Source organism: Lactuca virosa, chromosome 5, assembly GCF_052849685.1.
Source record: "Lactuca virosa cultivar CGN04683 chromosome 5, Lactuca_virosa_CGN04683_v6, whole genome shotgun sequence".
NCBI lineage: Eukaryota > Viridiplantae > Streptophyta > Magnoliopsida > Asterales > Asteraceae > Lactuca > Lactuca virosa.
The window spans coordinates 85,002,208-85,018,711 of record NC_136430.1 but is presented as its reverse complement, the minus strand read 5'-3'; the positions used below and the strand labels follow the sequence as shown (position 1 = coordinate 85,018,711).

At 35.6% G+C, this 16,504-nt stretch overlaps 1 protein-coding gene across 1 annotated transcript; it reads left to right on the top strand.

Annotated features, from left to right (window-relative positions):
• The first annotated feature begins 10,827 nt into the window (after positions 1-10,827).
• EMB1967 (Forkhead-associated (FHA) domain-containing protein) lies at positions 10,828-14,436 on the top strand. Its single transcript, XM_079053955.1, has 8 exons — positions 10,828-11,000; positions 11,350-11,465; positions 11,585-13,057; positions 13,152-13,227; positions 13,313-13,473; positions 13,562-13,648; positions 13,730-13,858; positions 13,974-14,436. The coding sequence occupies exons 2-8, from the start codon at positions 11,397-11,399 to the stop codon at positions 14,064-14,066; spliced, it is 2,088 nt and encodes a 695-aa protein (XP_078910081.1). The 5' UTR covers positions 10,828-11,000; positions 11,350-11,396; the 3' UTR covers positions 14,067-14,436.
• Positions 14,437-16,504: the final 2,068 nt, after the last annotated feature.

The window sequence follows — 16,504 nt, the reverse complement described above, 5'->3', positions numbered from 1 at the left end:
TTTGACTCTGTCTACCCTAATAAGTCATTTTTTATTTTAGAGTAATTACACGGATGGTCCTTTAGCTTTACAGTTTTTCCCTGATATGGTCCCTACGAAACTTCTTCCCTGAGATGGTCCCTACGGAGCAAACCTTGCACACAAAGGGTCCTTATGACTAACTTTGTTAAAATATCTTGTTAAGTATATGTGAAAAGACGAAAATGTCATTTGTTTTTATTTTTTATATTTATTTTAATATGTTATTAATTTGAACTAAAAAAATGGGGTCTTCTCTTTCTCTCTCTCTCTCTCTCTCATTATATTAATCCTCCTCTCTAACCTCACCTCTCTCCCCTTCCCGTTTTTCTTCACCACCGGCCAAGGAAGAGGCTGCCATCCACCAGAACTGCCCCTTCCTTCCTCTTTCTGTCGCAATCCAGCTCCATAAACATTGTAACAGCCGAGTCCTGGAGGTTCTTATTTATTGATTTATAGCTTGCGGATGAGGGTCATGATGTGAGACATGGTGGTCACGTCATGTGTGACCGTTGACTAGTTGACCCGTGTTTTTGAGTCTCACGACGTGAGACTTTGGGTGCTCACAACGTGAGACGGTATGATGACCAAAACCCTAATATTTCGGGTATTTAATGGAATGAGAGGGCTAGGGTTGCCCATCCTTATGTTGGGTTTTAGTATACTACAACATCCTATGGTGCACATACAACCCTAAATACCTTGGATCTATGTTTTCTCTATTATACATGCAAATATGAAGTTTCCAAGATATTACCCTATACTAGCATACAAATATCATATACTTGGGTAATAAAATAGATAGAATACATACCTTTTTTTTTATGTAACTTGTCTTCATGAAGCTTGAGTGCCTAGTGCCCCAAGTGTAACACCTCAAATGGTTCACACAACACCATGAACACTTGGAATAACCTTGAGAATAAGGATACTTTGGTTCTCTCTAGTGAAATCGGCCTTGCCCTTTTTTGTACACACACTAGTGCCCATTTCACCAACCAATGACATATTTATATAGTGTGGAGATTAGGGTTAAACCCTAATACCCATGACCTTTCATTTCATATGATCCATGGTTTAAACACTCCATGGACTATCCATGAAAGCTTAGCCCAACCTAAATGAACTTGGCCTATCACACACATATATCTTAGAGTCCATATTTAATTAGTTCCTTTTGATCACTTAATTAGTTATAAATTAATTCTTGATCAATACTAATTAAATAATATGATTATATATTAATATATTAGAACTTATAATATATTAATATAAATCACTAGTATCCTTTTTCCTCATCTTGTCTATCCAATTGTCCCGATGCCATGCAACCCAAATGGACCATGCCGGGTCGGGTCAAGTCTTACCAATTATAGTTATGGACTTAGACATTAATCCAACAGTCTCCCACTTGGATAAGTCTAAAACTATTATTAAGTATGACTTCAAACCCCGACTAGCAATCGTAGCTCTCAAAAGCTTCTGTCGAACTCTGACCTTGCCGATGAACTCTGACCTTTGTCAATGACTAGTCCATTAGATAAGGGATCATATATTCCTCCATTCTAGATATCATATGGACTGAGACATGGATTATAAATCATTCTCTCTGTCCATTTGTTGTTTCCCGATTTCCGATTTATGACGACTGACTGATTGAACAAATCAAATCAGTCCTGGCTTGGCCAAGCACTCACATGTGTCATCGCTAAATCATCGAGGGGCCCACAGATATCGCTTTTATCCCGAAGGTAAAAGGAATGGATAAACTTCGACTCATATGGCTTGTTCTACTACTTGTTGAATCATACACAAAGGCACGTTTTATAACATCGAGTTACCAATGCGTTTTCGTGCAATCAATGTATAACCAACTCATAGTAACAACTCATATCTCTAGGTTTTAAGATTATAAGATATTATCGTCTCATGATCACTCGTGATAAAATCCATGAAGTGATTCAAATGAGCGTGGGTTGAATCCAATACTCAGAACTTATGAGCACTCATGAGTGTTGTAGCACCGCTTTGTCCAACATCTTAGACCTCAACAAGCCAACCCATGACAGTCTTGATTCATATCTACTTCCAACATATGACCGACTGTGGATAGTTTGAATAACTTAGTCATTCAGGAAGAATGACCTAGTTTATTCTGGAAGTCAAAACATGCAAAATGAAACACAAGAATAAATGAATCAAATATGGTATCAAACCCTATGAATATAAATAGACCACTTTTATTTATCACCATACTGATTACTCATTATTTCATTGTTTCGGTTTTATCAACTTTATACCTGAATTAAAAACACTAGTTGTCCCATGCTCCAAGCATGTACACTATGTTTTTCTAAACAATAGCTTTGCCATACACCAAGTATGCACTTTATGTTTGTCTATGATCCTTACTTTGTGAAATAAACCAATTGAACATAATTTCAATGATTCTAATTTCACACTCCCAAATCCTTATCGAAAAATGTGAGAATTTCAAATTCCTATCATTTATCGAAATCTGTTTAGATTTTAAACTTATATGCACTGACCCTCCTGTAATGAATATGTACAAAGTAACAAAGACTTGTCAACAGTCATTATAAGGTATTCCAATGGAGATCAACTCCATGGAAACTAAGTCTCATATTCAAAGTACATTGCCTTGGACATGCTTCTTGCATTAAGTTTTCTAATCTTACACAGATAAGTTCCACCTATGGAGACAACTGCATATTCTCATTTTGACTATCACTTATGAACAAGAGATGCCTCTTTTCAGAATATGTCAATATGGTCCTTCCAAAATTATCACTATACTTCCAACTGTCCCTGAGCAACCAATCTTTGGTAAACCTCAAATTGTCCTCGACAATTGCTTAATCATTTTAGTCATATCCAATTCTAGACCTTTTCCCTTCTTAATGCCTCTGGGCATTTGGAAAAATTTAGAAATGACAAATATTATAGCACATGCAATCGATCCTGTACCCAAAGCAAATGGTACACGATTCATAAAGACATGATTCTAGACCAGTCTTTTGCTACAATATTTTTATTTGCCATGTTTTCAAAATTTGACTATGAAGAGGGATGCCGTAATCATAATCGAATTTTGAGAACGCAATATATAGAATTTCCTTAAGTTGAACCAATCCAACATGAAATTCATATATATATTGTTGACTAAAGATGATTAAGGTCTCAATCTAAGCCTTTAGAACTGAAATGAAGTATATCCTCTCCCTCACGAATTGAAACTTTTGTTTTCTATAATTAACATTGCTAACTTGCAACACTAACAATAATTATCATGCTCCCACTAACATGATGATTATTAGCATAACACTTATGCTCCCACTAGCTTTGACATGTACTCAGAAATCAGCTGGACTTCTAGAAATCAATACTTTATTGACTTTCTTACCAAAGTTCAGATTTCTGATACGAGATGCTTTGATAAAACTTTATCAAAATTATACACCTTTCCTTAGATAACATGCATGTGTGTCAAAACAATTTCAGAACTATGAAAAGGGATGCCGTAATCATAGTCTCAATTGTTTAGACCTTTTGCCATCTGCTTCAAATCTACTTGGTGGAAGTGTTTCCTCACCATCATTTTCATGAATCGGAGAGAAACCTTATGACCCTTAGATTTTATGGTGTATGTGTTCTTATCCATGTGAATCGTCAAAACCATAGTCACAAGACAAGGATAATGAAAAATCCAAACTCATATGGACTGAACTTATGCAATCTTAACTTCTTGCCACCTGGCAGTACAGGGCCTGCCATTGCTTCCAAGTTGTTATGCAACCAATTGAGTACTTTCAGAACTCCTATGCAAAGCCAACTTTAACTGGAATGGGCACAGAATATGTCAACACGATAGGTTATAAACCTCAAGTCGTGTGCTAGTGAAGAACCTCAGGTTTTATTCTTGATTAGTTCTTGAAATTCTTTTTAGGATATTTAAGACTCCCACTGTCCTCTTGACATATAAGACTATGTTGCCAAATATTCAAGAGATAGTGCGGATTCTTTATCAAGACAAACACTTCACACAATTGGCCTTAGTTGGTCTTTGTTTTATCCAAAACATCACAACTTACCAATTTCAAATGTACAAGAGTAGGACACTTTTACTCTTACATTTGACAAGTGTTTTAAACCTTTCTTTAAGATATGTCACTCAAGTTACAATCTTGGAGTATGACTCTAAGAATTGTTTTGGAACGAAGTATGACTCATCTTCCTGATCTAACCATTTCAACAATTCATGACTCCTCTTCTTAGTCATAAGAATGCACTAAGATGACCTTTAGAGGACTAATTGTGATATGATTTCCAAATCATTAAGATGATCACAAACATGATACTAAAGTACTCTCCCATCTTTTCAGATTTGAGAAACTTTTATCTTTCTGCCTAATTTGATTCTTCCCATTCGTTCTGCCATACATTGAGACTTTTCCAATGTTTCAGAATTATACTTAAACTTGTAAGTATAACCATATTTACTAAACTTTAGTAAATCAAATAGTCTTAACGAGCTTTGTGGTGGACATGACCAGTGCACAAGAATGTGTACTCGATCCCTTTAGTCCTTCACTTGACTCACACATCCATGTGAACAAGTAATTAGTCTTGATTTTCCAATGCTTGAAAGTTCTCATTCATCATACTATTCAACTTGCATGATTCCAAGTTTCGGTCCAATTGAAACTTGGGCGATGAGGAACTTTCCTGATTTGGTAAATTTAGACACTACCACAAATGAAAGAATCAAATCCATTTTCCAATATTGCTGTCAGTGGAATCATATAAGCAACAATTTTCCACAAATGCCATTGTAAGGATACTTCAAATAAATAAAATTAAACAATTTTCTTTTATTTTAAAACTTTGCGGAAAAACTTATCCTTACAATCCACATGGAAAATTGTTGTTATTTATTCCTTAGCAATATATCATAACTTCTTAAGCAACTGCTCAAAATTCTGATGCGATCGAAATCCACCTTCGCGATCAGAATCAGCATATACTTCCTTTAAGATTTCTCTCTATTCTTTGATTCTTAAAACATCAACATGTGACCCAGTCACATCATGTAATGAGGATCTCAGAATAGAACTTAACAGAGTTAGATAATGGGCTCTACCTGATGTAGAGTCAAACTTATTGACTTTAACATCCTTAGGTAAATTTGGCAGCTTTGCAATCAACGCCCCTTCCTTTGGCAAAATAAACATATGGACCCTTTGGTAATGGGACTATCTCAGACTTAGCCTTTCTCTTTACCATTTGGTCAACCGGGTTGACTATGGCCAATCTCTTTCCATTGGGAAGAGAATGCTTTTTCTGGATTTCCAGTGTCACCATTGTCACTGTCCATAAAGTTTTGGGAAGTAGATCTTCTAATCAAATTTGCTTTACTATCGTTCCAAATCATTGCTGATTCAGCAGCACCAAGCAAATAGATAAGATCTTTAAGGGTCATGTCATAGTTTGTTTCATAGGAGTCCCAAAGGAACTCACTATGTGACTTAGAAAGTTATTGAGCATCCAACTTTCTTAAGACTTTGAACACCCAACTCTCCCGGCTTGTCAATATGTGACTTCATCTCCAAGATGCGATCACACATAGACCTCACTTGCCAATAGGGCTTGAGTGACCTTAAACTTGTGGGTTAGGGAGAATAATTGGAGGAGGTGGAGGAAGTAAAGTTCCAAGAGATTTGGGAAGATCATAGATGTCTGAACTAGACATCTTTTGGGAGATATTCAAGGTAGTTGATTTAAAGTCCTTAATATAACACCCAATATGAAATATTAGGGCTAGGATCCAACAACCTATTTATAACTGGAAGAGGGATGCTGTAATCCGAGTTATAAAATAGTTTAAGGTAGGTAAATGACGATTTACCAATTTCCACCATGAAAAACGAAATATAATTAAGTTTTAATTGGATTTGAAACTCCTAGATCTTTTGAGATTCATTGAACTTTTCAATGGCATGTTTCAATCTCGAGTGTGCCCTTCAGGTTTTGTGACTGGGATGCCGAGGATCACAAAACAAGGTGTGAAGTAACCATGCAAATATACTTGGTACCCTTAATATTTACCCCTCAATCGATGTGCCGGTTAACCACACGAGCTCCACCGATACTATGATAAATATTAAGTTACCTTTTGCCTACCTTGTTAAATCCAGGTTAGTGTGCCGGTTAACCACACCCGCTCCACTAACGGTTTAAGCAAAGTGCAAAGTGTAATTTCATGGATTAGCACCTTATTCACATTTTCCTAAGTAACTAAGATTGAGAATTTATAAGTGTTTAGTTACTTAGTATTTATCATTAATACTTTTAATGAAGGGAGAATTATAGTCCTTGTCCTACCTGTTCGGCTAACGACCCTCCACCAGTCAAGGAAGCGGTGGGTGCAAGTGGACACCCATTAAGCTGCCATTTTATAGGCAACAACCTTATACCCCCCTTATAGACCGGCTTCGTGAATGAGGCTTACTAATGGTAAGACTGACTTGCTCTTATACATATATATATATATATATATATATATATATATATATATATATATATATTATTAACTTATAATATTATAAAGTATAAGGGTTGAATTTTAACTTTTAAAATTCTAAGGGCTTAACTTGGAATTAAAGTATTCATTAGAGATAACTTTTCAAATTCCAAAACTTGAGGGCAAGTTTTGAAACTATTCAAAACTCTTGGATTTTCATAACTTATGAGTTTTAAGTAAAGCTTTAAAACCTTTAATGAAGAGACTCTTGGACATCCATAACTTGAGGACAAGTTATGGAGCCATAAAAACTATTTATAAGAAAAGACTCTTCATTTTTTTTGTAACCTAAGGCATATTTATGAGTTTTTAAGATTCATAAATGTGACTTTTCATATACCTTGAGGACAAGTTACAAAAAAACACATTTTATGAACAAATTTTAGATTAATTAGGATTGAAAACAACTAAAACACAAATTTTTTTTTCCATTAATCTAAACTAACTCATAAATCAAGGAAACATAGAACTTTTGGTAATCCATAACTTATGGAGTTAAATGCTTGTTTTATGATGAAACTTTTCATGTTCCATAACTTAAGAATAAGTTATGGAATTCTTTAAAACATTAACACCAAATTTTGTAACTCCATAAAAACTTTGAATCAATTTTTTTTTAAACCTTTTCATATCCATAACTTATGGAGGTTTCAAAACACATAAGATCACAACTTTAAAAAAACTTTTTGAGCTCCAAAATTTTATGACAAAATTTGTAACTCCTTAAAACATTTAGATCAAACTTTTAAAACTAATAAAATAATCATATCATTTTATCTTTTACTAAATTTGACCAAATTCAACTCATATAGCAAATGATTCAAATTTTACAAATAATTAGTTTTTCACAAAACAAGTAATTATCTTAAAATTTGACAAACTTCATGTTTTTTTTTCCAACTTTGAAAATCAAACATTTGCAAGAATATAACAGAAAACAACCCATGGCTCTGATACCACTGTTGGGTTTTAGTATACTACAACATCCTATGGTGCACATACAACCCTAAATACCTTGGATCTATGTTTTCTCTATTATACATGCAAATATGAAGTTTCCAAGATATTACCCTATACTAGCATACAAATATCATATACTTGGGTAATAAAATAGATAGAATACATACCTTTTTTTATGTAACTTGTCTTCATGAAGCTTGAGTGCCTAGTGCCCCAAGTGTGACACCTTAAATGGTTCACACAACACCATGAACACTTGGAATAACCTTGAGAATAAGGATACTTTGGTTCTCTCTAGTGAAATCGGCCTTGCCCTTTTGTGTACACACACTAGTGCCCATTTCACCAACCAAGGACATCTTTATATAGTGTGGAGATTAGGGTTAAATCCAAATACCCATGACCTTTCATTTCATATGATCCATGGGTTAAACACTCCATGGACTATCCATGAAAGCTTAGCCCAACCTAAATGAACTTGGCCCATCACACACATATATCTTAGAGTCCATATTTAATTAGTTCCTTTTGATCACTTAATTAGTTATAAATTAATTCTTGATCAATACTAATTAAATAATATGATTATATATTAATATATTAGAACTTATAATATATTAATATAAATCACTAGTATCCTTTTTCCTCATCTTGTCTATCCAATTGTCCCGATGCCATGCAACCCAAATGGACCATGCCGGGTCGGGTCAAGTCTTACCAATTATAGTTATGGACTTAGACATTAATCCAACACCTTAGCCTCCCTCACTCTATTGCCTCCTCAAAACCCTAATCTCGACCTGCTTGAATTCCTTAGCCATTTTGTGTCATTTAAGCATTCTTTGGTGGTTTTTGACTCATTGAAGTGGAAGAAGACCTTGGTGGACAAACCTGTTGGCAATCCAGCTTCTACTCGTCTTCTTGCAGAGCTTTTGGACCATTGTAAGTCATAAGTCTCTGGCCTTTTTACCTCTTGCATGCTAGATCTAAGTCTTAAGCTCCTTTTTGCATGATTGTGAAGAGTTGCCTGCATGGGATCCATAAAGTTGGCAACTTTATGGATCAATGAGGCATCCTCCGTAATATAATCTTTGGATCCGAGTTTTGGTGTAGTTTTAAACTCCAAGCATGAGTCTTGATCTCATTTTTCCCTTTTTTGACCTAGTGAGTGTTTGAGTCATGCATTGGACATGCATGGCTAAAAAGTTATGATTTTTATCATCTTTAAGGTGAGGGAAGACCCTATGGAAGGTCCTAAGTATTGGATGAAAGGAATAAGAGCTTAATGCTCAAAGTTAGCCAATGTAGTGCTCACGACGTGAGGAACAAGCATGGCATGTCATGAGAATGCTTGCCATCCTGACTGTTATGTCCGGACTGAGTCACGACATGACTCATGGAGTGGTCACGACGTGAGGGTCAGCTGTTGGAGTTTGGACCGTTAACTTGAGACCATTTTGGAACATTTGGGCCTTAGGGTTCTCTAGATGGGCTGGGCCATTAGTGGGCCTAGTTTGGAGTTGGGCCATTATTGGGCCTCATGATTATGGGCTTAAACCTTATAAAGTAACTAGGGTTGGTATTGATTGTGTTAAGCATGAGGAAGCGTTGTGCAACAGACTTGGGTGTGAGATTTGCTATCTTCTGATTGAGGTGAGTTTTCCTCATTGTACGTGTGGGTTGAAGGCACCAATGTCGACCCACTAGATTCTATATCTTAGTATATAGGATGTTGTTATGTGGTAGCGATTTGTAGATCTGCCTGTTTGTCCGTTGACTGGTTATATGATCATCTATTGTTGGATATATGTTATTTGTTCTGTATATGTGGACATGTTATATTGGGGTTGAGACTACTGCTTTATGCTGACAGTCAATAAATCGGGCAATCCAACCGTAAGGTTGTGGGCCAGGGGTAATCCAACCAGGAGGTTGTGGACCCGTTATATATTGGGCAATCCAACCGAAAAGGTTGTGGGTCGGGGCATTCCAACCGAAAGGTTGTGGGCTAGGGGTAATCCAACCGGGAGGTTGTGGACCCGATGTCTGTTGCTTATATGTTATTTGTGTTGGTACTTTGGGGGGACTCACTAAGCTCTGGCTTACAGTTTCAGTTTATTGTTTCAAGTACTTCAAATGACCGTGACAAGGCGAATGCGTGACCCTACACATCCTTCAGTTTTATATTATTTGGATTTTGGGATACTCTGATTACATAAACACACTTTTGAGACAATGGTTTTGTGAACATTTATGATTTTGGGTTATTTTGTAAAAGTTTAAATTTGTTGTGATTTTGGAATGTTACAAACACCCCCTACGGTTGTTGTTGTCCCCCTCGATCTCCGCAGCCCTGCCGAAAGGCTTGGTCGCCGAAAAAACGAACCAGAAGAAAGGAAGCTGTTGCCTCCGATCTGGCCCCCCTCCACCTCCTTCTCCACTCGAGTAACATCACCCCCAATACCCTATGTTTTTGTTCTGCCCGATCCTAGCCTCCCTTTCTCCTTGCGTTATATTGCCAGACAAAGAAAGAGGAACCAATAAAGGAGCTGCCGGAGCAGCCCCTCGCCAACACCATCGTCGATGCGAAAACCACCAGCTGCCACCTTTCCCTCTTCATACTTTGATCGACAGAACCACCAGTGACCATTCCTTCCATTTTCTTAGTGGCTCCCTAACCCTTCGATCCACCTGCTTCCTTTTCCCCTCGATTGGTGGTCGCCGACGATGAGAAAAGAACTACAAAGGGTCGTCGGAGGTCGGCTGCCCCTCCTCGCGATCTGCTTGACCACCGGAGCTTCCTGATCGCCGCTTTCCATTTGTGTTTCTTTTTCTGCTTCTCCGATCAGACAATAAACGGGGAGCATTTCCCCATCGTTTATGTTGTTGGATCTCTAGTGGATCTACCATCGATGCTTGAGCTAAGGATGAAGAAGATCGGAGAGAGAGAGAGAGAGAGAGAGAGAGAGAGAGAGAGAGTGTACAAAAAACAAATGATATTTTCGTCATTTACAATTACTTAACAGAATCTGTTAACAAAGTTAGTTATAAGGCCTTTTGTGTGCAAGGTTTGCTACTTAAGGACCATCTCAAAAAAAAAAAATTCATACGAAATATATAAAAAAAAATCTGTAAAGCTAAAACACCCTCCGTGTAATTTATTATTTATTTTATAAGTTAGTCCCTTACTCATCAAAACTACTTATTTCGCCATTAAGGAATGGACCAATATACCCCTTTCACTTAATACAAGGTTTTCGTTCGTATCTTCACCAGAGGAAAACACAGCGCAGCCTCCATTCTTCTCTCGTCGCCTCCTCATTCCTCAGGCGATTACCGATTCCTCGCCGCCGACTTCCATCGTCGGATACCGTCTTACCCACAGCACCGGCGACCGTCGCACACCACAGATACGATTCAGGTACGATTTTCTTCATCTTTTCTTGCTTTCGGTCAACTGCATTTTGCTGCTATCGAATTTTCTTTTCCCCCTGATTTCAGTCGAAATCGAAATCTTTATAATGTCTGCTAATTTTAGATGTATAATGTTTTCGTTCAACTCCATTTTGCCTGTTCTCGATTTTATTTTTTCCCCTGATTTCAGTTAAAATCGAAATCATATGTGGTTGTTGCTGCTGTCACTGCAATGGTGTATCTGTTCAATTGCTCGCTATTGGTCATAATTGTTCAACTGTTTCCTACTTAAATAAGCTTTGCCAAACACCCTCTTAAACCCTCTTGATTTTTTTAATTCATATGCTCTTTGACAGAAACTCACAGAACCGGCAGCTGCACTCCGCCGCCGTCGTCTCCCGCCATGGGAGCTCTCCCCGCTGACTTCGCTTGGACCTCCGAAGACGATTTCAAATTGAAAACCGCTGCACAGGTAAGTATTTTATTCTACATTTATATGTCTCTTTTGATTACAATTTTCCCCTCAATTTATATGACAATATACTAGAAGCATCTTCTGTTACTATAATCTTACTATCTTTATTGTTATAGAGTGGTGTTCCCTTGGAATCAATAGCTACAGGAGCTGTACAGTTTTCAAAACAGTTCACCATTCAAGAGCTCCATGATCGTTGGCATGCTCTACTCTATGATCCTGTCATTGCTGCTGAAGCATCTGCTCGCATGTTGGAATTTGAGTTTTTTGCTTTATCTAAACTTTCAATTTTTAATGATTTGGACAATCTTGAAGAGAGTATTTCAGTCCCTAGGAAGAGAAAACCCGAGGGTGTACGCAAACGTTACTATGCTATGCGAAAAAGGATGCGTATTCATCCATTAAATCCACTGGATCCCAATTTCCCTGATGCAACTTTTAATAGCATTTGTATTGAAAATGAAGAACAACCTCCACCCACATACTTTGTTGCTCAAAACAATGAGGCTGATAATCATGCTGACATGGATCTTGATGTTAATAATCAGCAAACACTTTATCATGAGAATCAAAGTTTCATTGAGGAAGACAATTATATTGAAGAATCTGATGAATTTAAAGAGATTTATGACTTACTTGAAGATGAAGGACCAGAATTTCCATCCATTAATGACCAAACCCTAAATTTACCACATCCTAATTCATCTGCATTTCATTTCAAAGAAGAACAATCAATGGCAACAACATCAAATTTTCATGTTAAGATGGAAAACGAAATGTGTGGTGACATCAATGCCAACAACTATTTGATGGAAATATCAAATACCCTTTTTGACCTTGCTGAGGATGACCTTCCTCCTTTGGATGCTGATGGAAATGTTATTGACAAATCTTATATCGATGGTTTGAGCTCACTTTTGCTGGATTCTCCTAAAAGAGACACCAATTGTGATTCCATTGTTGAGGAAACTAAAAGCTTGGAGGGTATTATGGGTATAATGCTGCCATCTACATCTGGTGTGAATTCTAAATCAAATACTTCAGTGATCATATGCACTTTAAACACTGAGGATCCAGATATACCAAGCAATGATGATGTTTTTCTCCTTCCATTTTCATCTCCTTATGCAATGCAAACAGATATGCCTCATTCTTCACCTCATCAAACTTCAAACTCTTTTAGGGAATCAGGACCTAATTGGAAAAACGACTTTAGGGTTCCTAAACCAATACCCCAAAAAGATAACAAATACCAAAAATCCCAATTTGATACTCCAATTATTGGATCACAGTTGCGAACAGAAATACTAGGAGATCATAAAATCAAACAGGATTTGGTCAAAAATGATGGTCAAAGTCAAACCCTAGTTCATCCAATAGCTATAAAATCTGAGCAGGAAATACATCATGGTTCTGATATTTTTACAAATTGTGTAAAGTTGAATGCTATTCAAGAAGAAGAAACATTACATGAAATAGACTCCAAAGAAGTGGATAATCCTATTGTATTACAGTTGCCAATAGATGATGACATGTCATCTCTTAGTGATGACGAGGATATCCCGAGCTTTTCTGACGTGGAAGCAATGGTAATTCTCATTCATTAAATTATTATTGATTCTTGAAAATTTCCATCTTTGATTCACTTGTTACATTTTCCTTTTTTCTTTTGTAATTTTGCAGATACTTGATGAGAAATTGTGTGAAGATGAAAAGAGTTTATATTTGAATGGAAATTGGAGTTATCGAAATCTACAAAGTATGTTAGTTACTCTATGATATTCTCACCTACATTTCATTGTCTATGGTTATTTAATTTTGTAAGATTATAAATAATCTTATAGCTCAATTTTCAGCCCTAAAAAACAAAAATCCAAATTTTCAAAGAAGATTCATTAGATTGGAACAAGCTGCCAATGGTTATATGAAAAGAGACATGTCATCATGGGGAGCTTTTGCTCTTTTACAAGGGTGGCAATTTATATATCATGTTAAAAAACCCGAGGTAGTTTCATTTTTCATTTTTCACATTTCACAATGTCTAATCTTAGATTTTTTTAATCTCTAATTTTATAAATATTGTTGTGATTTAGATTTTATTGGGAAGGGCAACGGAAGATGTTATTGTTGATGTTGACTTGGGAAGAGAAGGTAGTGACTGTAGAATATCTCGACGACAGGTAAAACAATAAATTATTTTTTTAAAATGAATAAAACTATAAAATAATCATTAAATCATTCGTATTAAATATATATTTCAGGCAATTATACAATTGGATCGGGAGGGTTTTTTTCATATAAAGAATCTTGGGAAATATTCAATCTTTGTAAATAGTGATGAACTATCAACCAATCAGAGTACTACTCTCACTTCAAGTTGTTTAATTGAGGTATGCTTTAACTTTTAACATTCGCTTACATATTAAACAATTATTTTATCTAAAAAAGGGCTAAACGATTGTTTGTTGCATTTAACCCTTATATTGAATTTGGGGAATTTAACAGATAAGAGGAATGCCATTTCTATTTGAGACAAATGAGGAAAGTATAAAGTCGTTTGTTGAGAGCATGAAGAACAAAAGTGATGTGGAGGACTAATCTTGAGCTTCAATGACTTTTGAAGGTGCTACTTTTTAACTGCACTTTCTGTTCTTCTGGTCATAATGGGTAGAGTATATTACAAATTTGGTCCCTATGCTTTACTCAAAATTGTAAGTTTAGTCCAATGTTTCTTTTATAACTTGCATTTCGTTGTAAGAGGGACTAAATCCACAATGGCGACTTCGGAATGATTTAAAAAATTGGACAAAACTTGTGATTTTTAGTAAAACACAGGGACCAAGTTTGTAATTTCTCTTATCTCTATCTCTGGTGTTACACTTTTTTTTTTCCTTTTTTTTTTCTACAAAATTCAAAACTCAAGTTTTATGCATTCTCTTGTCTCCAAATGTATAGTTATTTTTTTTCATCAATTTTTTAATTATTTATTTGCTTAGCAGATAACAAATTAACAACCGTTTTATTTATGTTTATAATATATTAAAATAAAGAAATGAACATTGATAAATAAAATTTTATGATCTTCATCGGAATCCATATAAAACATCGATTAATGCATAAATATGCACGTGAACTCTTTGACTGAGAAACCATGTTGTAACTTCAATTAATGCATTGCTTCCATGGAAAACTTCACTTTAACACTTTGACATTTACAAGTTGAAGTTATTATATTATTTTCTTGACAAGATTTGTCATTCGTTTTTAAACTTTAAAATGAACCAAAAAGCTATCAACTTTAATTAAAGAAAGCCCCCCACCATACCCCCTCCATATCCGTTCAAGAATCAAAGAACAATGCTATTGTGATATTAAAGCTTAAGAACTACCCATTTGGGCCCACAAAACGAACAAGATGAGACATTGCGTAATTTTCCCAATTATAATGGTATTATTCAAATGCAAATCGATTTGTACTATTAAGGGAGTAGGGAGTCGCTCTAGATGGAGCTCGGGTCATGGGTGGTGTCGTCGTCTACAAATTCAATTTTTTTCTTCCATTTTATTACATACAACTTTTTACCACTAAAAAAACCGCACATTCTTTCTAATTCCATTTCAATCTTTTCATATTCAATTCCAACCCCTTTAAATGCAATGGATTTGCTACAAAATAAATTGTCTTTTATCATCTTCAACCGAGTATAAAAATAATAACATTTAACTTTTGTCAAAAGTCAATAATTGCTCGAATTGTACACATGCTTCTTCAAGATACTGCAAGTTCAAGAGCGCGTAGCAATTCGAGAATTGTTGTGAAAAGAGATTGTGAAGCTGCCGAAAAGCATCTGATCCAATATTACTTTGATGACAATGCAATCTTTGGTGACATGCATTTTCGAAGAAGATTTCGGATGAGCATACACTTATTCATGTGTGTTATTGAACATATCCATCGGGTTCCCGACAACTAGCGTACTGTAACATGATACATACGTTAGATGAGTACTTGAATATGTTGGAAAGAACTTCACACGAAAGTCTTCAAAACGTTTGCTATGATATCACTCGGTCTTATCAAGATAATATTTTTGCAAAACAACTAACAACATTCAACTTTTGTACGTTATACAGGCATGAATTTCCTAGAATGTTTGGTAGCATGAACTACACACATTGGAATTGAAGGAATTTGCCGACAGAATTGAGAGACCATGTACATGAGAAGTGCTCACGAATTCCCACCAAATGATAGTTGAAGTAGCAACATCACAAGATTTATGGTTCTAGCAATGAATTAAACGTTCTCTACCATTTACCGTTATTCATCGCAAAACTTATCGGGAAAAGAACCTAAATGTTCATTTTATTTGACATGAAAAGAATTCAAGCATGGTTACTATTTTGTAAATGAGATATACAAAAGTTGGGCACCTTTTGTAAAATCACTTTCACATCCAGTTGTCGACAAAAAAAAATCGGTTTAAGGTAGCACAACAGTAAGAAAAGACATGAAACAAACTTTTGGTGTCCTAAAAAGTCATTGGGGGCATAATACAACTCCTCCACATGGGTAATGCCTAGTAACAAAACTAGATATAATGTACAATTGTATTATATACACAATATGATACTAAAAGATGAAGTTGTTATATGTCTGGTTTATGATACTGATCTCCCCAATGAGATAAAAATAATCGAATATATAATATATAATCCTTGAATTGTGTGACGAAAAAACCTACTACCAACTTCGCTCGGGTCTTATTAATCATATTAAACATGACTACATAATTAACTCGCTCGGGTCTTATTAATCATATTAAACATGACTACATAATTAGTTGAAAATCTATCCAATTTAAAATTATTACATAGCATAAAGTAATTTTATAGAAAATCTAGTAACTTATGGTTAGTTATATGTCTAATCTCACACTATACTAACGTCACACGATCTATTTTATCCTAGTCCAATATTTTTATTATAGAGTATTTTACAAAACAATTTGTCGTTTTGGTAAATTTAGTTACTA

What these genes read in the sequence shown, in the direction of transcription:
- EMB1967 (XM_079053955.1), top strand. Translation starts at nt 11,397, where the DNA reads ATGGGAGCTCTCCCCGCTGACTTCGCTTGGACCTCCGAAGACGATTTC. An exon ending in GAGTTATCGAAATCTACAAA is followed by an intron (nt 13,228 to 13,312) that starts GTATGTTAGTTA and finishes ATAATCTTATAG; the next exon opens with CTCAATTTTCAGCCCTAAAA. An exon ending in ATCATGTTAAAAAACCCGAG is followed by an intron (nt 13,474 to 13,561) that starts GTAGTTTCATTT and finishes GTTGTGATTTAG; the next exon opens with ATTTTATTGGGAAGGGCAAC.